Source organism: Sander vitreus, chromosome 3, assembly GCF_031162955.1.
Source record: "Sander vitreus isolate 19-12246 chromosome 3, sanVit1, whole genome shotgun sequence".
In the NCBI taxonomy this organism is placed as follows: Eukaryota; Metazoa; Chordata; class Actinopteri; order Perciformes; family Percidae; genus Sander; species Sander vitreus.
Window position 1 is genome coordinate 478,581 of NC_135857.1, and position 17,723 is coordinate 496,303.

The 17,723-nt window shown below is 39.9% G+C and overlaps 1 protein-coding gene across 6 annotated transcripts in view; it reads left to right on the top strand.

Moving 5' to 3' along the window:
* The window catches only part of synrg (synergin, gamma), a 53,059-nt gene that overhangs the window by 15,489 nt on the left and 19,847 nt on the right, over positions 1-17,723 (top strand). For all 6 annotated transcript variants that reach the window (XM_078245382.1, XM_078245388.1, XM_078245396.1 and 3 more), the window contains 5 exons: positions 2,365-2,598; positions 4,308-4,447; positions 6,463-6,587; positions 6,975-7,037; positions 10,175-11,146. In XM_078245382.1, coding sequence (XP_078101508.1) covers positions 2,365-2,598; positions 4,308-4,447; positions 6,463-6,587; positions 6,975-7,037; positions 10,175-11,146 — 1,534 coding nt within the window. The remainder of the gene's footprint in view (positions 1-2,364; positions 2,599-4,307; positions 4,448-6,462; positions 6,588-6,974; positions 7,038-10,174; positions 11,147-17,723) is intronic.

A 17,723-nucleotide genomic window follows, 5' to 3' on the forward strand; every position in this document is an offset into this window, starting at 1 on the left:
GAAGTTTAACTGAGGATAAATCACCAATTATGCACAATAAGTGGAGATGGAAGGGAGGGGAGGAATGCAGCAACCCAAGATTGAGGACATCTTCTGTGTTACCTTAAACCAAAAGTGCTGTAGTTGTGGACAGAGCCATAAAGAGTGGAGGTAGTCGTCTGCGGTGCCCAGGGTGCAATGTGAACATGAATCTGTTGGTGAGGTCCATTTGTTGCATTTTTGTATTGAGTGGTGTGTGTCCTATGGAGAATTGTGTACTGGATTAGTTGTAGATTTGTGCTCTTTTAAATTTCAGATGTATTGTTGCAGACCTGTGTCCAGAGTTTGTTGTCAGACTCTTTCCCATTTAGCACTCATCTGTATAGGAAATTCATTTATATAAGTTAGAAAATGTTTTGGTAGTTGTAGAAAATGTCATGATCTCTTCTACTAGTCAGGGCAGCTGGAGTGGATTATCCATTATATTGATTTAGTTTTTAATAACTGTTTTTAATTGTAAGTACTGGAGGCCATTTCCCCCTCTGACCCTATACCTCTGGATCAGGTTATTATAATTAGATGAAGTTTTCTTGAAATAGGTAGTTTAAAATTGTTTGAAATCATTGTCACAATTTTCTTATTGTGGGGTGAAATTGAGATGAGTTAACTGTGACAGTTTGGGTGACATGTTAATGCCCAAATATATGATTTTAGCAGAGGTGAACAAATAGTATGTGGTTGCAGGATTCCGTGAATCTTCTGAGATAGGAAGTATGGTTGGTTTGATCCCATTTATGGTGTAATCTGAAAGTTTATGAGATTGATTAACAGCCTACAGGGAGTTTTTTTGATCTTGAAAGTAAAGTAAGGTATCATCTGCATATAAATACAGTATATATTTTTTTAGTTTTGTAGTGACATGGGTGTATTATATAGTGTTTTTTATCCAGTGAATTAACAATTATCCAACACCAAAGCCACAGTTCTTTATATCTAGTACTTTATCAAATGCTTTCTTTGCGTCTAGTGAACTATATTTGTCTTTGTTTTGTAACTTTGTGAGATGTTTCAAGTTAAGAGTCTTCTGAAGTTGTTAGTGTAGTGTCGTCACTTGATTAAACTGGTTTGGTCACTGTGGATTAAAGATGGAATTCAAAAGGGAATACATCTGGTGCAGGTGCTTTATTGTTTGGCATTTGTGTAAGAGTTCAGAGAATGATAATGTCATTATTGTTTGGGCCATATATCTTTGCAATTCTAAACACTTTATTGTAGATTGAGGCATGTTTTATGATGCATCTTTCCTGTAGGTTCAATATTTAGCTTTTTAGAGTAAAATGTATTTGTTCATGAATTAGAATAGATACACCTCTTTGTTTATTGTTGTAGGGTAAGTATCTAAAAAGACTAGGTTGTATTGTGGGAATTTAGGATTTGTTCTTCAGAGTTATTTAGGTATGTTTGTTGTAAAAGGCATATGTCTGCTTTCAATATGATTAGGTGATCTATAACTTTTATTCTTTTTGCCTGTAAGCGAATGCCAGGTACATGCCATGGAATAAAGAATAAAAAACAAAACAAACAAAAAATCTATTAGTTACTCCTTGAGGTATGTGGAGCTGGGTCGTTGTGTGTGGAAGTATGAGCATATGAAATGGGGAGGCAACAGGGAGAAAGAAAATGTAGGGACATGTGTGCGTGTGAATGCAATTATACTCTCTCTTTACTTAAGTACCTTCACTTTGCTTTTGATGAGTTCTTAATGTTTGTAGTGTTCCAGTTTGGCTTGTGGGCTTTCATTGATGTGCTTATCGAGTCTGTGATTGCAAAGGAAAATTATTTTGTATCTGAGGGAATGTGGAAATATAAAAAGCATGAAGGTTTTGAGCAGAGCTTCTGGATCATCAGCAGGGGTTAAAGTGGGCCCAAACAATCCGGAACGGCGTTCCTGCACCTTTGATTAATAACTAAATGAATTTAATTGGCAGTTTCATACATCAGTGTTTCCCGTTTGTTTAAAATGGCACCAAATATCCATTCCAGTGTTTTCCCTATTCATTCTCAGCAGTGCCCCGCCGTGAGTCCATGCACAGCGCAACTGTCTGTGGTTAGTTCACGTCTGTAAAAATAGCAGGACGGTCGCATACTATCTGGTTAAGTAAGTTGAACAGGTGAAGATCACGTTGTATGTAGCCCACCGGTTGCAAACAGGCTCGGTAGTGAACGAGGGAACGTGCTGAAGATCCAGTGTTGCCAATTGAGCTTTATAGCTCAGTAATCGATACGATTTAGCATTCATTTTTGGTCTTGGTCTTTTAATTGGATTGACAATAAGAAAAACTTAAAATATCATGAGTCCTTTAAATCCTTTTTGCCTTGTTTCAGAGTGGCCTCCCAGCAATGAATGTGGAAATCCTCAATCAGTTCCCTTCTCCACCAGTGCCCAACCTGCCGGCCCTGGCTATGGCCATGGCCCCAGTCATGCACCAGCAGCCCATGATGACCAAGCCCCCGGTTTCAATGGCCATGGCCACAGCAGCACCACCAGTCATGGCCATGACACCCGCAACTCAAGCACCCACAAACACTAACTTCATCGCCAGTTTCCCTCCTGCACAGGTAACACTGCCATGCCTTTAGTTCTGTATTATCCTTTAGTTCAGCGGTTTTCAATAGGTGAGGCGCACCTCCCCTGGGGGGCGCCAAAGGATCACATGGGTTGTTGCCCCTGCCGGCTGTCTGGAAGCACTGCATTATCCAGGCCGTCTGTTCTCAATCCTCGGCAATGAGATGGGCGCTCACTTCCAGCAGCTGCTCCTTCACTCTGAGGTCAGGTGGCTCTCTCGGGGCAAAGTCCTCACCAGGCTATGTGATTTGCTTTCCTCGCCACACCCAGTGATGGACTGAGCCTGCAGGAGGAGGAGGCCTTGGTCGAGCTCAGCTTGAATATGGACTTGAAGCAGAGACTGGGAGAAATGCCGATCATGCGTTTCTGGTTGTCTGTGGAGAGCGAGTTCCCCCAGATCTCCACTAAGGCTATCAAAGTCCTAATCCCCTTCACCACCACCTACTTGTGTGAGTGTGGGTTTTCCGCACTGACCCTGATTAAAAACAAATACAGATCAAGTCTGCAGGTGGAGGACGACTTGCGTTTATTTCTCTCTGCAGTGCAGCCCCGCATCCAACACCTCTGCGCATCAAAAGCACGGCCTCACTGTTCGCACATTATTATATATACATAAATGCAAAATATTGAACATATAAAAACTCTGAAAGTCTCTTTATTGACTACCAGAATCAAATGAAATCATATATCTTGTGTAAATAATAAATAAATAAAACTTTCCATGACAGGGTTACAGGTGCATAGCATTGGCGACAGCGACACGGTCTTTTTTGCCCCCAACGTCTCCTCCCAGGCAGCGCAGCAGTGGTTATGTTTAGGGTTAGGGTTAGCTGCCTGGAAGGCGCCGTTGGAGGCAAAAAACACCATCGAGCCAGAGACACAGGATATTAAACCTGTTTTTTTGAACCTGTAATTATTTGCACTCTGTCACTGACAAGTTTGCAAGTTCTAACTTGAAGCACTAAAATGATTATCATTTTTAAGGGGGCTGAGATGAAATTTCATCTCAGCTCATAAAATGGGTCTAAAATCGCCACTGTGGACAATTAAATTAAAACTCAAAGTTGTGTTGTCTTGAATGCATAAATTGGTTGGGCCATAGGGTTGATGCCGCTCTTGTAGTCCAAATGACATGAATGGCGCATTGTCGTTCATTGATCAGAGAGCTATCCATTGTGCTGATTTTGTTAGAGACAATGTGCATCTCCTTCGAATGTGCACTTAAGGCCCAGACACACCGCGCTGATTTCAGCCGTCGGGTGTCGTCAGCGGTAGCTTTGGCGCCGATTCCACATGTTAAGCATGTTTTGTTGACTTGTGGATAGGCCTACTGATGTTCAGTGATTTTAAAAGTAGCCTCAATTAGGCCTGCAGAAGTTGGAAATGATTTGCTGTTGCAAAGAATCGTTTATGAATGCACTTTAAAAAGAAGTTGTGGAAATAAAATGTCTTCAATTACAATATTAAATTTTTTTTACATTTTATCAGTTGTTATTGAAACTCATCATTGTCTGGAACACAAAAGATGGCATTTACTGCAGAGGCGTGTGTGGGTTAGGGCAGGGGGACAGGATTTTGGGGAAGGGGGGGGCTCGGCTGTCCTTACCTACTCTAAGGGGAGGCTCACATTCACCCAATTTGAAAACCCCTGCTTTAGTTGATCATAATTCGCATCTGACTCACTTAAATGTTTTCGACTTAGGGGAGCAAAGCCGATGACGATGACTTCCAGGACTTCCAGGAGGCTCCAAAGGCAGGAGCAGGAGACCAGGCCTTCACTGAGTTCCAGGGGGAGTCAGGTGGAAGTTTCCCCGCCACCATCACACCTCAGCACCAAAACAGGTAATGGCTGTGAGTGCAGTGGTGACACTGAGTAGGCCTAAATTATTAAGTATTTTTCAATTTAGATATTGTAAAATGCTATATTAATTATAGCTTACATAATTAGCAATGCTTTAAAAAGCTCAACGTTGTAGGTGGGGTTTTTCACTGTATGATATGAACCTAATGCTGAGTTTACATTACAAGAAATGTATATCTTCAGTGTTCCTCATTATGTCTGTCTTCTTTTGCACTCTACGTAGTTGAAAAAATTTAAATGTTTGCAGTGATGAGGGTCTAATATTCATCCCTCGTTGGTTGATTATAACTGAGCTATTCTCCATAATAACATAACAGTCAGGCACACTGTCTTAATATCTCGTAATAACCTCCCTAGAATAACAATGAGTTTGGGTCATCTCTTAATTAATTAATTTCATTTTTTTAAATTACTCTCCAAGCCCATGTGGCGAGACCATCCCGTTCATGGAGAGGAAGCTAAAAAAGGCAATTATCCGTTGAAGGACATAGAAAAAACAGAACTAAAGTATCTCACATCTAAGTGGCATAGGCGTTTTATAATTCCTCCTATCTCTCATGAAAACATGCACTCTTGACTGTTTCAGCAATGTAAAAAGAATTCCCTACAGTCTGAGATCGTTGTCTAATTAAATCAGAAGCTGTAAAGCTCATTTTGGTTTGCTAGCTTGAACTGGCAGGCATAACTTTCTGTCAGATGTGTTGCAGAGAAAGGGCTTTGAGGACATTTATATTCACTAGAAAGTGAGCTTAATGATTTTGCTTAATGCTTGATTCTGTCATCAGATCAGCTACTTTTTCAATGTAAAGTAAGATTTTTATACATGTTCAGCTTGGTTTCTTGTATCTCACAGTGGCATTGGAATGCAAAACGAATGGTCATCATTTCATTTGTTGGTAATACATAAACTTAACACAAAAAGTAAGGAAATTTGTGTTTGGTAGATTATTTCTCTGTGGTAACAATGCTTTTTGGCAATAAATCTTATACCGTTATATCTCTCTGCATTAAGTTTTTATACTGATACAACATTTGCTTAAAGAGATAGTTTTGACTACCGGTCCACACCAACTTGTCCTCAAAACACTAATTTGTGGTTTTACAGGGGGTTATGTGCCAAACTATTTCATGGCTGTAACTTTTTCGAGGTTGCCTGGCAACATAACCGACCAGTAAAATGGCATTTTTGTTTAACAAACATGATATAAAATCTTAATCAGTGAGCTTTAGAGCTGCTGGTAGGCTGCTTTTGTTTTTGTTTTTATTGCAGTTTTCCCGTTTCCAGTCTTTTTCTAAGCTAAGCTAACGCACTGCTGACTGTAGCTTCACATTTAATGAACAGACATGAAAGTGGTATTAATCTTCTCTTCTAACTCTGGATACGAAAGCAAAAAAGCAAATTTCCTAAAATTTCCTAAAAAGTGTTTCTTTTAATTTCCACTTTATTTAAAGCTAGGTACAAGTAGTAATTTCTAACCATAAAAAATACTTGGAAAGGTTTTTAAAAACCAAAAGCACTGCAACAGAGCTGGTTTTTATTGGACTGAACATAACTTCAGGGAGGCCCAGCCATCTGTGCCAACGTTAGAGGAGCAGTGTTGAAAGAAACCGCACAGATGTTCAATATGTCAAAAAGATATTTCTTAAAATCAGCAGCACAATGGCAAACATTGACAGACTGCATTGATCAGTAAAAACTAACAGTATATGACAGTAGACAAATACTGATATGACCCACCTTTATAGCACTCTTTATGTGTGAATTAGTCTTTGTTCAGTATTTGTGTGAATAAAGCAAAGTTATAGATAGAAGTACCCTAAGCTTCCGTCATCGTCACCATAATGATAAGTACTACCAAGAATGAGAAAACTTTTAACAAACATTCACCAAACTTTTTGAGCCCAGGGCAAATGTTCTATCAGCTTATGAGGATTAGACTCTACTATTGAACCTCACTCTTCCTGATTTCTGACTACAGCTATTGTGTCCCTGCAGTGCGCCTGCCATGCTGACTCCAGTGTCTGGTTCCTCGTCTGCCTCCGTTACATCCTCTGATAAGTACGCTGTCTTCAAGCAGCTGTCTGTGGATCAGCCTGCAGAGCCTCTACCTCCTGCCTCAGGTACCTTCAATACCTCACATGGGGTGTTAGGAACATTGTGTACTCTCCATTAAATGCCCCATCCAGGTAAAACCTGGGACGAAAAGATAAAGTAGGTTAGAGAGGGATACAAATATGATCTTCAGATGTTTACACCACCTTAGCAACACAGATAATGTCTCATCTTTCATATGGTTTTCCATACATTTCACCATGACAGATGATCCCTGAATGTTTCCTACTGCAAATTTAACCTTACTTAAATTGTAATGCAGAGGAAATGATTTCCAAAAGAGCTTAAATGAGGGCACTTCTTATGAACTCAGTGGCATGAAGGCAACACCTGCCTACCTGTGTTGTATTTTCTGTTCATACTTTACCCATTCTTCTTTATTTGTTGTGATCCAGATACTGGAGACAAATACAGTGTGTTCAGACAGCTTGAGCAACCTGCTGACAAGAAACCAGTCGGTAAGAAACTTAGCCACCCTTTCTTACACATTCAAGTCTATTTCTGTCTCTTAAAAACATACATATTACCAAATCTCTTGTTTTTTTTAAATACATTTCTTGGTATTCCTGAGACAAATGTCTTTGGCTCTTTCCAATTGACAAAGAGGACTGATTGGGCTCTGAGATGGTTCCTAGTGTGAGATTCCCTTTAATTAAACATTGTATTATAACTTGGGTAAAGTTGTCAGGTCACTACAAAGCCATACTTTAATGCCATTTTTTACACTGTATCTTGTTTTGCAAGCCTGCAGTGTTGATACCAGTGTGTTTCCCATCCCTGTTTCATTAGAACAGTTTCCGATGGGGACAGCTCTTACAACACCAGTAAGTCATGCTTTGCGGTGACCTTTCCTTGGCATTGTCAGGCTCCATCTCCTTAATGAGCCCATTCGTTATCTCTTTTCCACCGTACACCAGCAGTGTGAACAGATTCTCTGTTTCCGTCCATGCATACAGTGGGGCAAAAAGTATTTAGTCAGCCACCAATTGTGCAAGTTCTCCCACTTAAAAAGATGAGACAGGCCTGTAATTTTCATCATAGGTACACTTCAACTATGAGAGACAAAATGAGGGGAAAAAATCCAGAAAATCACATTGTAGGATTTTTAATGAATTTATTTGCAAATTCCTCTGGAAAATAAGTATTTGGTCACCTAAAGCAAAATTTCTGGCTCTCACAGACCTGTAACGTCTTCTTTAAGAGGCTCCTCTGTCCTCCACTCGTTACCTGTATTAATGGCACCTGTTTGAACTTGTTATCAGTATAAAAGACACCTGTCCACAACCTCAAACAGTCACACTCCAAACTCCACTATGTCCAAAACCAAAGAGCTGTCAAAGGACACTAGAAAAAAAATTGTAGACCTGCACCAGGCTGGGAAGACTGAATCTGCAATAGGTAAGCAGCTTGGTGTGAAGAAATCAACTGTGGGAGCAATTATAAGAAAATGGAAGACATACAAGACCACTAATAATCCCCCTCGATCCGGGGCTCCACACAAGATCTCACCCCGTGAGGTCAAAATGATCACAAGAACGGTGAGCAAAAATCCCAGAACCACACCTACCATACCTACCTAGTGAATGACCTGCAGAGCTGGGACCAAAGTAACAAAGGCTACCATCAGTAACACACTACGCCGCCAGGGACTCAAATCCTGCAGTGCTAGACGTGTCCCCCTGCTTAAGCCAGTACATGTCCAGGCCCTTCTGGAGTTTGCTAGAGAGCATTTGGATGATCCAGAAGAGGATTGGGAGAATGTTATATGGTCAGATGAAACCAAAATAGAACTTTTTGGTAAAAACTCAACTCGTTGTGTTTGGAGGGGAAAGAATGCTGAGTTGCATCCAAAGAACACCATACCTACTGTAAAGCATGGGGGTGGAAACATCATGCTTTGGGGCTGTTTTTCTGCAAAGGGACCAGGACGACTGATCCATGTAAAGGAAATGAATGAATGGGGCCATGTATCGTGAGATTTTGAGTGAACACCTCCTTCCATCAGATGAAACGTGGCTGGGTCTTTCAGCATGACAATGATCCCAAACACACCGCCCGGGCAACGAAGGAGTGGCTTCAGAAGAAGCATTTCAAGGTCCTGGAGTGGCCTAGCCAGTCTCCAGATCTCAACCCCATAGAAAATCTTTGGAGGGAGTTGAAAGTCCGTGTTGCCCAGCGACAGCCCCAAAACATCACTGCTCTAGAGGAGATCTGCATGGAGGAATGGGCCAAAATACCAGCAACAGTGTGTGAAAACCTTGTGAAGACTTACAGAAAACGTTTGACCTCTGTCATTGCCAACAAAGGGTATATAACAAAGTATTGAGATGAACTTTTGTTATTGACCAAATACTTATTTTCTACCATAATTTGCAAATAAATTCATTAAAAATCCTACAATGTGATTTTCTGGATTTTTTTTCTCATTTTGTCTCTCATAGTTGAAGTGTACCTATGATGAAAATTACAGGCCTTTCTCATATTTTTAAGTGGGAGAACTTGCACAATTGGTGGCTGACTAAATACTTTTTTGCCCCACTGTATATTATACCACAGTGGATTAACAACTGCTGAAACTCAAGAATGCATTCTGACTTTTTTCTTTGTGGTGATAACCAGCGGCTTGTTTCAAAAGATTTGAGACAATAAAATTCTGTTCCAAAAATGTTTCTGCTGCTCTTTTTATAGCATATATTGAGTTTTGTCATTGCAAAAAACACCCATCTTAACTGGTAATTTCAGTTTCTATTGAATTTTTATTTTACATACTGTAATGTTACTACTAAAAATCCTTGCAACATATCTAATAAGAATCAATTGTTCTTAGTCAACATGAGCAAACTAAAAAAAAAAACTTTAATTTTATTGAACATTGGCTCACATATGTACTTAGATACACCTTATCAAATATTCTGACACATTTAGCTAATCTTTACCCTTGAATAGTAAAACTTTATTGTACGGACAAATCTGTCTTCTTCAAACCATTTTGACATCTCAGGAAATTGTTTCCTGTTGCCTCAGGACTGTTCCGAAAAAAATTCTTAGATTAAAAAAATGATTTACAGTTACATTATTCGCTAGGACACACAAAGCTAGCCACATGTAACTAGTGTAAATTTCATATCCATTTGATCCAAAAATGCTGTAATAGCACGTCTGTAAGTGGACCTCTATTACTTCACTGGGAGACATTTATAACTTGGAAAGTTGAGGGATTTTTAGACATAAGGAGACGTTAACATGTTAAGATGGATTTTTTTTTGTTGCTGAATTGCTTTATCATGTTCTGTTTCAGTGTGAACAGTTCATTGCATGGTAGTGCGGATCTATATGTCTGTAGAAGACGTAGCTTTTTTTGTGCAGTGATGTGTGCTGTTGGTTGGACACTCTGCAGCCCACTGTTAATCAGAAGACTGGAAGTTACCTTTAACATTCACAACGTGACAAAGCCATAACTTACCCATCCGCTTCCTTTCTTGTAGGATTGTGAAATGACAGAATCATGGCTGGTGCCGCTGTCAGTTTCCCATTAAGTTTCTCTGCCATGATAAATATTTTTGAATGATCTTAAGTTGTTCTCTTTGGTTCGCAGGGGAAGGATTTGCAGATTTCAAGTCTGTCAGCGCTGATGATGGCTTCACAGACTTTAAAACCGCCGACAGCATCTCTCCATTAGACCCTTCAGACCAGGCCAAGATCTTCCAACCTGCCTTCCCTTCTGCTTTCCCAACCTCTCAGTCTCTACAACAACTACCACAGCAGCAGCAGCAGCAGCAACAGCCAGCAGTGTCCCTTTCTCAGCCCAAAAATCCTCTCAACATGGCCGACCTGGACCTTTTCTCTTCTGTAGCTCCCCCTGTTCCTCCCCCCACTGATACAAAACCCAGCACATTCCCCTCAGTGTCTGTCCCCCCCTCTCTAGTGCTTCTACCAGGTGGAGCCAAACCACCCGGGGGAAGTGCAGATGATTTTGGTGATTTTGCCCTCTTTGGCTCATCCTCTGATGCTGTTCAAGTTTCAGCAGCAGGAGGTGTGGCAGCGACTCAGGACGACTTTGCAGACTTCATGGCGTTTGGCAGTTCTGGTGGGGAGCATAAAGGCGAGAGCAGCAGTGTGGGGGTCCAAGGGGAGACCTCCACTCAGCAGCGGCCTCAGCAGAGCTCAGACAAGTATGACGTATTCAAACAGCTGTCCCTGGAGGGTGGCCTGGACTACAATGATACTAAGGAGAGTGGCGGTGGCTCTTTCTCTTCTCTCAAGAGTGACACAGATGACTTTGCCGACTTTCAGTCCTCTAAGTTCTGCACAGCACTCGGGGCTTCGGAAAAGACTCTGGTAGACAAGGTGGCCGCTTTCAAACAGGCCAAAGAGGACTCTGCCTCTGTCAAATCCCTCGACCTCCCGTCCATCGGGGGGAGCAGTGTAGGAAAAGACGACTCCGAGGACGCACTATCAGTGCAGCTTGACATGAAGCTCTCGGACATGGGTGGAGACCTGAAACATGTGATGTCGGACAGCTCTCTGGATTTGCCGGGTCTCTCGGCCCACCAGCCCCCCGCTACAGGTGAGGAACTAGTGCGATTGCTCTGGTGAGGCCTGTCCAGTCACACACAGTATTAATATCCAGGCCAGCAGTGGCCTCTCCTCCTCAGTGCCCACTTGTGACCACCAAACGGGGTCAAAGGGCAACTAACGAGGTCCTAATTGAATTGAATATGCTCAAATACTGAAGACAGACGTAACACTACATGATTACCATATCAGATTAGATGCATCATATCTTTAATTCTACATTTCATATTTTTTTCATCTTATTTATTTATTTATATATTTATTTATGTATTTATTTGAATCCTTGCTCCCTTCTCTTTTTTCTTCCATATCCCCCCACCCTCCTGCCTCCCTCCATGCACATATTATTATTGTAATGACAGAAAGGTCCTGGCCCACATCTCTTATTTATTTATAAATGATGAGTGCCTGGTTTTGATGTGTTGGCAGTCATAGTTCATAGACGAGGTCCCAGGCTGCTGTCTGGGTGACTCAATAAGCTCTCTGTTTGTTTTGTCCACGCTGCAGCGGCAGACATTGCTCTTCCCTTCAGTGTACCTTTTGTCTCCACAGGCCAAACTCTGCTTGTGTGTTGTTGACGTGTCGTGCAATGCAAACCGAGAGGTTGAATTGAATACGAGTACAGGAGGTTGTTACGGAGCTGATCCTCTTCTTTATTCTAATCACAGGTTTCACACAATAGGCTGCAGTTTACCAAAGGCATTATCTGTACGCCATCATTCACCTTTTTAACTGTTGACATTTGGTTTGTGCTAAGTTAATTTTGATTAGTTGAAAATGAATCGTTTCTGTGCATAGGAAATAGGAAACGAGCTATTTTGAAATAGAGCAACAGTGAATTGTGTCATAAAAGCAGCCGAGATGTTGGGTGCATCGTAACTGGATGCAAAATTTCCAGGCCAGAGTGTTTGAGTGTGAGCTTTTGTGACTTTATGTACGTCGGCTATTGTATTACCTTTCAGTATTTCAGACTTACCATGCTGTATTATTTGGATCAAATGGCCCTCGATTTACCTCTACCAAGGAGGTCATGTTTTCGGTTCGGTTGGTTTGTCTTTTTGTCAGCAGGATTATGGAAAATCTACTAGCCTGATTTTCATGAAACTTGGTGGAATGTGTAGCATGGGCCAAGGAAGAACCCATTACATTTTGGGCGCATACACAAATAATTTTTCACTTTCGTTAACATTGCAAGATAGGGCATTTGGCCTCGGCGGAGTTCTGCAATCGCCCTTCTAGTTGTGAGATTTTTCCATACTAGCGTGTCAGCTTTTTCTCCCCTACCTCACGTCCATCAAAGTGGAGTTAAAGTTTACATAAAACTTGTTGTTGGGTCATTTATTAAAAGGGAGTCAACCCAGTTTCGGTAATAATCAGGTATTGTCATGTCAGTGCTCCCTCTCCGCCTCTCTCCAGTGCTCATCATTTATTCATCGAGCATCACCTTCCATGTCATGTCTCATGTTTCACAGAAAACATTCGAGATCAATTCCTAATGTAACCCGAGACGGCATGTAACTGTTGTCATGTGAAAGCCTTGCAACTCAAACCATTTTAGATTTTCATGTTTTAAACCTTTTTGAAGGCTTTTCTGTGGGATGAGAAAGTTGTACTTGTAGAAGTTGACAAAGTCTTCGCCTGTGACACTTTTTTTACTCATGCATTCAACTTTCTGCATGGGCCGTTTTTTAAGCTTAAAGTATTTCAACACATCCGTTAATTATCAGTAAATGACATGTATAGCGTATCATTTCATCCAAGGAACTGATAATTCCTCTTCCTGACCTGAAGAAATCCTAAATTTAAACATCCCCGTTGCCTTATTTCAGTTTCTGTACAATGGTCGAACCGAAACTGGCCCCCTCTGTACTGAGTAAGACGTGTTCAAACAAACCGTTCATGAAGCTGCAGCAAAACAGTTAGGCAGCTGCTGATAACAGTGCCCAGTTTAACATTGATACATTCCTAAGAAGCTTTTACACTTCTGTTACAGCTGCTCCACCTCTCCCGTTCACCCCTGTTTATCCAATGTTCTTGTTGTCGGAGAGCTCTGGCACTAACCTGTTAAAGTGTATCAGGCCGAGCAGTTTGAGCACCTCACCATGCTTTGCATTGTGTTTCTGGACATGTATGTACTCTTAAAGAGACAGTATTTCTTTTGTGAAGTTCCTTTTTAAGGAATCAGATTTTTTTATTATTATTTTTATCGTTATCTGTGATGTTACAGCATGAATTATCATGTGTGGCTCTACGGTCTGGCTCTCTGAGAACATTATGACTAGTATTACCCTTCCTGCCTTGCTTTTTGCTGCAGTGTGCCTGCCTTTTCAATTTGTGAAATTGACAAGAACATAATACAATATATCATTTTATGCATAACAGTATTGCGAGTTGTTTTTAATCAAAGGAAAAAATGTATACATACAGATTTAATAGTGTATTTTTATTACAGGAATATGAGCTCTTATTATGAAAGACTCCTTGATCTTGTTGTGATTTGCCAACTATGTAAATTAAATGTAGCCTATAGTATTTAGTAAGATTACACTATTTTAGGTTAACATTCCAAACGAAACATTGTTGTCTTGAGTAGTAATAATGTGCTATTATTTAGGGGATCACACAAGTTTGTGCACATTAGCCTGCTTTAACAAACAATCACTGTAGCAAGAGAAAAAGGATACTGTCTCTTTAAATCTGTTTCTGCATCTGTGATTGGATGTAATTAAGGCCCTTTCTGGGATATCAGGTGTAAGGATGGCCCTCTTTTGTTTTCTGTAACCCTTTGAGTGCTTGAACAAGATCACTTTATGTTTTTACATGCAGATTAATGCAGATATTGTGATCACCTTCTCTTATTTTTCTATTAGAATAAACACAGGACTAAGATATTATTTATATGTAAATGTATAAAGATGGCAGACCTTTTAAATTGTGGCTTTTACATCCTCACTGCTCCTAAAGTGCAGTTTGTACACAGCCTTTCCAAACAAGTATTGATTTTTGGAATGCTGTACCAATTTTGTCCCCTCAGGTCCTCAAAGGGTTAATGCTTCCTGCCTCGAGCTTGTTCTTTGAATTATCTTTTCAACCTGGCCTTCCAAGTGTTCTGTACTCTTATCTTTACCAAAACACCTGTTGCTTTACATCCTAATAGTAAAACAAAGTTTGTCATCTCCCCAGAATTACTGATTTTAGTCTGTGAATGTGCCTTCTCATTCTGGTTCCTGCTTCTATATCCTCTGATTATCTTTGTTTCCCTTCTTGCTGTTTGTTTTCTTCCTTTTCTCCTGACTCTGCATGCCCTTGTATTCTAAATGACTGAAATCTAATTTTACAAGTGTTAGTTTGACAAACCTCTTGTAATGATAGACCTCTTTCACAGTACTTTGTGACCTTTCTCTCTTTCTCTCTACTCATGTGATCGTAATAAATATTACTGTTGGTATTGCTGAAATGCGTACCGTCTTATTTTCTCCTTTCCTTTCTTGAGAAGCCGCAAAACAATCTTATGACACAAGGCTTACAGAACTAGGTCCTTGTCAATTTCACAAATTGCTTTTTCTATCTGAGGGTGCTGTCATGCAAAATATGAATGGTTCCACAAGGTTGATTTGTGTGTGTGTTTGTGTGTGTGAGAGAGAAACTGAGAGGGAGACCTGAAGGCTTGTCAAGTGTTGACAAATGTGTGAGGCTGTGTCAGCATTAGACGTAAAGAAAGTGATCACAGGAAGCTGAGCATGAAAAACTCAGAAGACAGGGGTTTAAATATGTCTTCTCCTCCTCAAATAGATCCAAACACACTAGGGGCGTAGTAATACTAATTTCAGGAAAGGTGACGTACAAACATATGTCTACTATTAAAGACAAGGAAGGTAGATTCATAATGATTCGTGGGAAAGTTGATGGAAATTTGCTTACCCTATATAATGCCTATATACCTCCTGGTTCAGAACCACATTTCTATATCCAAGTAATTGAAAGGATAGCATCTGAAACACAGGGGACTTTAATATGTGCAGGTGACTTTAATACTACGCTTAACCTAAACCTTGACTCAACTGGGATAAGAAAATCTCGCCCCCAAAAAATGACCAAAATGTAACCTATTGCTTTCAGAATTAGGACTAATTGATATTTGGAGATATCTAAATCCATCGGTCAAAGATTATACCTTCTATTCATCCTCACACTCAACAAATTAAGACTCTCCAGACTGAACTCAAAAACTTGGAATCCGAACATAAAGAATCAACAGACCCAAAGGTTAAAATGGAAATAAAAAGGAAAAGAAATCAGATTGAAGAGTTATATTCTCAAGAGATCCAAAACAAACTGTTATACAGAAAACAAAAGTACTACGAAGGGGGCAGAAAATATTCCAAACTATTAGCATACAAGTTAAGGAAACAATGGGCAGACAATTCAATATATAAGATAAGGGACCCCAAAACCAAGACAGTTTACCACCAAACTCAGGAAATTAATGTTTTAAAACATACTATGAAAAATGATATTCACAACCCCAAGTCAGTACAGACCAGAGAATGGAGTCGCTACTCGAATCCTCACATTTACCAAAACTTACATAGAGAAAATAAAATATTAGCTTCACTAATTTCAAAAGAAGAAATTTACTCTGCTATCTCAAGACTCAAAGCTAATAAATCCCCAGGCGCAGATGGATTCGGTTCAGAATGGTATAAGAAACTGAAAGGTTTTGACACCAGTTTTAATAAAAACATTCAACTGGGTCCTGACTAAAGGGGAAACCCCTGCATCATGGAAGGAAGCGATTATATCAGTTATACCTAAGGGAAATAAGGACAAATTAGACTGCGCAAACTACAGACCAATTAGTGTGCTTAATTTGGACTATAAATTATTTACTTCAATTATCACAAAAAGACTTGAGAAAATTTTACCCCGAATAATCAGTATGGATCAAACAGGTTTTGTTCTTGCACGTCAGACACATGATAATATTAGATGATCGCTACAAATTATCAGACATATAAATCAAAATAAAATACTGGCCGTGTTGGTTAGTTTAGATGCGGAAAAGACGTTTGACTCGGTCAGATGGAAATGTCTTTTCAACATTATGGAGAAATTTGGCTTAAATCAAGTAATTATTAATACATTAAAAGCCCTTTACGATAAACCATCAGCTAAGCTAAAAATTAACAGAGAACTCACAGACTCGACGTTACTAGAGAGATCAACAAGACAGGGCTGTCTCCTAAGTCCAATTCTATTTGCAATTTTTTTTGAGCCACTGGCACAGTGGACTAGGCAAAACAACAAGATCACAGGTATCAATATGGCAGCAGGTGAACAAAAGCTGGCCCTGTTCGCAGATGACGTGCTTGTTAGCCTTTCAAACCCAAAGGAATCTCTGCCAGCATTGATGTCTATTTTAGATGAGTATGGGTCATATTCAGGTTCTTAGTTTCCATTTTGATCCCCCTCAATGTCTTCGCTCCAGGTACCGTCTAGATTGGGACAATATTGCCAACAGCACACATAGGCCTACTGCTCACAACATAATGGAGTATCTCAGTTAATATTCATGAATATTCATGGTATGTAGCCTACATATCTAAGAAATAATATTTCGTGTGGGACCAACTTTATTTTTCAGAATTAAAGCATTCTTTTGGAAAATACACCCACTGAACTTTTTATTTTTATTTTTCATTGCATGGCACTAAATGAATTATTTGGAACTGCTGCCACAGGCTTGAACTAAAGTTATGGTAACACTACATGAATTATGAATTCATGCATGAATTCATTCATGATTTGTGTATTACTTCATTCCTTTATATCTTATGAATCAACAGGAATTGACATGAGTTCATAGCCTCTCATTCATGACCTCATGAATGAACAACACATCAACTAAAGCATTAGGTAAGGTGGGGACATCATTATGCACAAGTTATGTTCACAATTTGCGCAGTGATGACCACATTTATTTTTTAGAAAAATAAATCATGATCATGCTTAATAAATCATAATTCATAATGATGTGCCCACGTACCTAATGCTTTAGTTGTTCATGTATGAGGTCACGAATGATAGACTATGAACACGTCAGTTTCTGATGATTCATGGGATATTAAGGAATGCAGTAATACATGAATCATTAATTACATAATGCATAATAATACATAGCCTACATCAATTAATTCATGCATGAATCCATGTACCCTTACCGTAAATTGTTACCAGTGTTATTCTAACCAACAACAACACACACACACACACACACACACACACACACACACACACACACAAATGTAATCTCATTTGATAGAGCAGATAGCTTCTCTATTGGAAACATTCATTCTGTATATTTGTTAGAGGAGTGAATTTGCTCAAGAATCAATTAGTTGGCTGAAAGCCTACTGTGAAATTATGCACAGGTATCAGCAGAATGGGCCCGTGTGATGAGTCTCTGCTTCACATTTTCAGCAGGGCAGCGGAGCAGCTGTGGGTTGACTCTCCATGGTTGTCATGGGCTTTATAAGTCCTAACGTGAAAAAGCTTAACGTGGTTTGCTT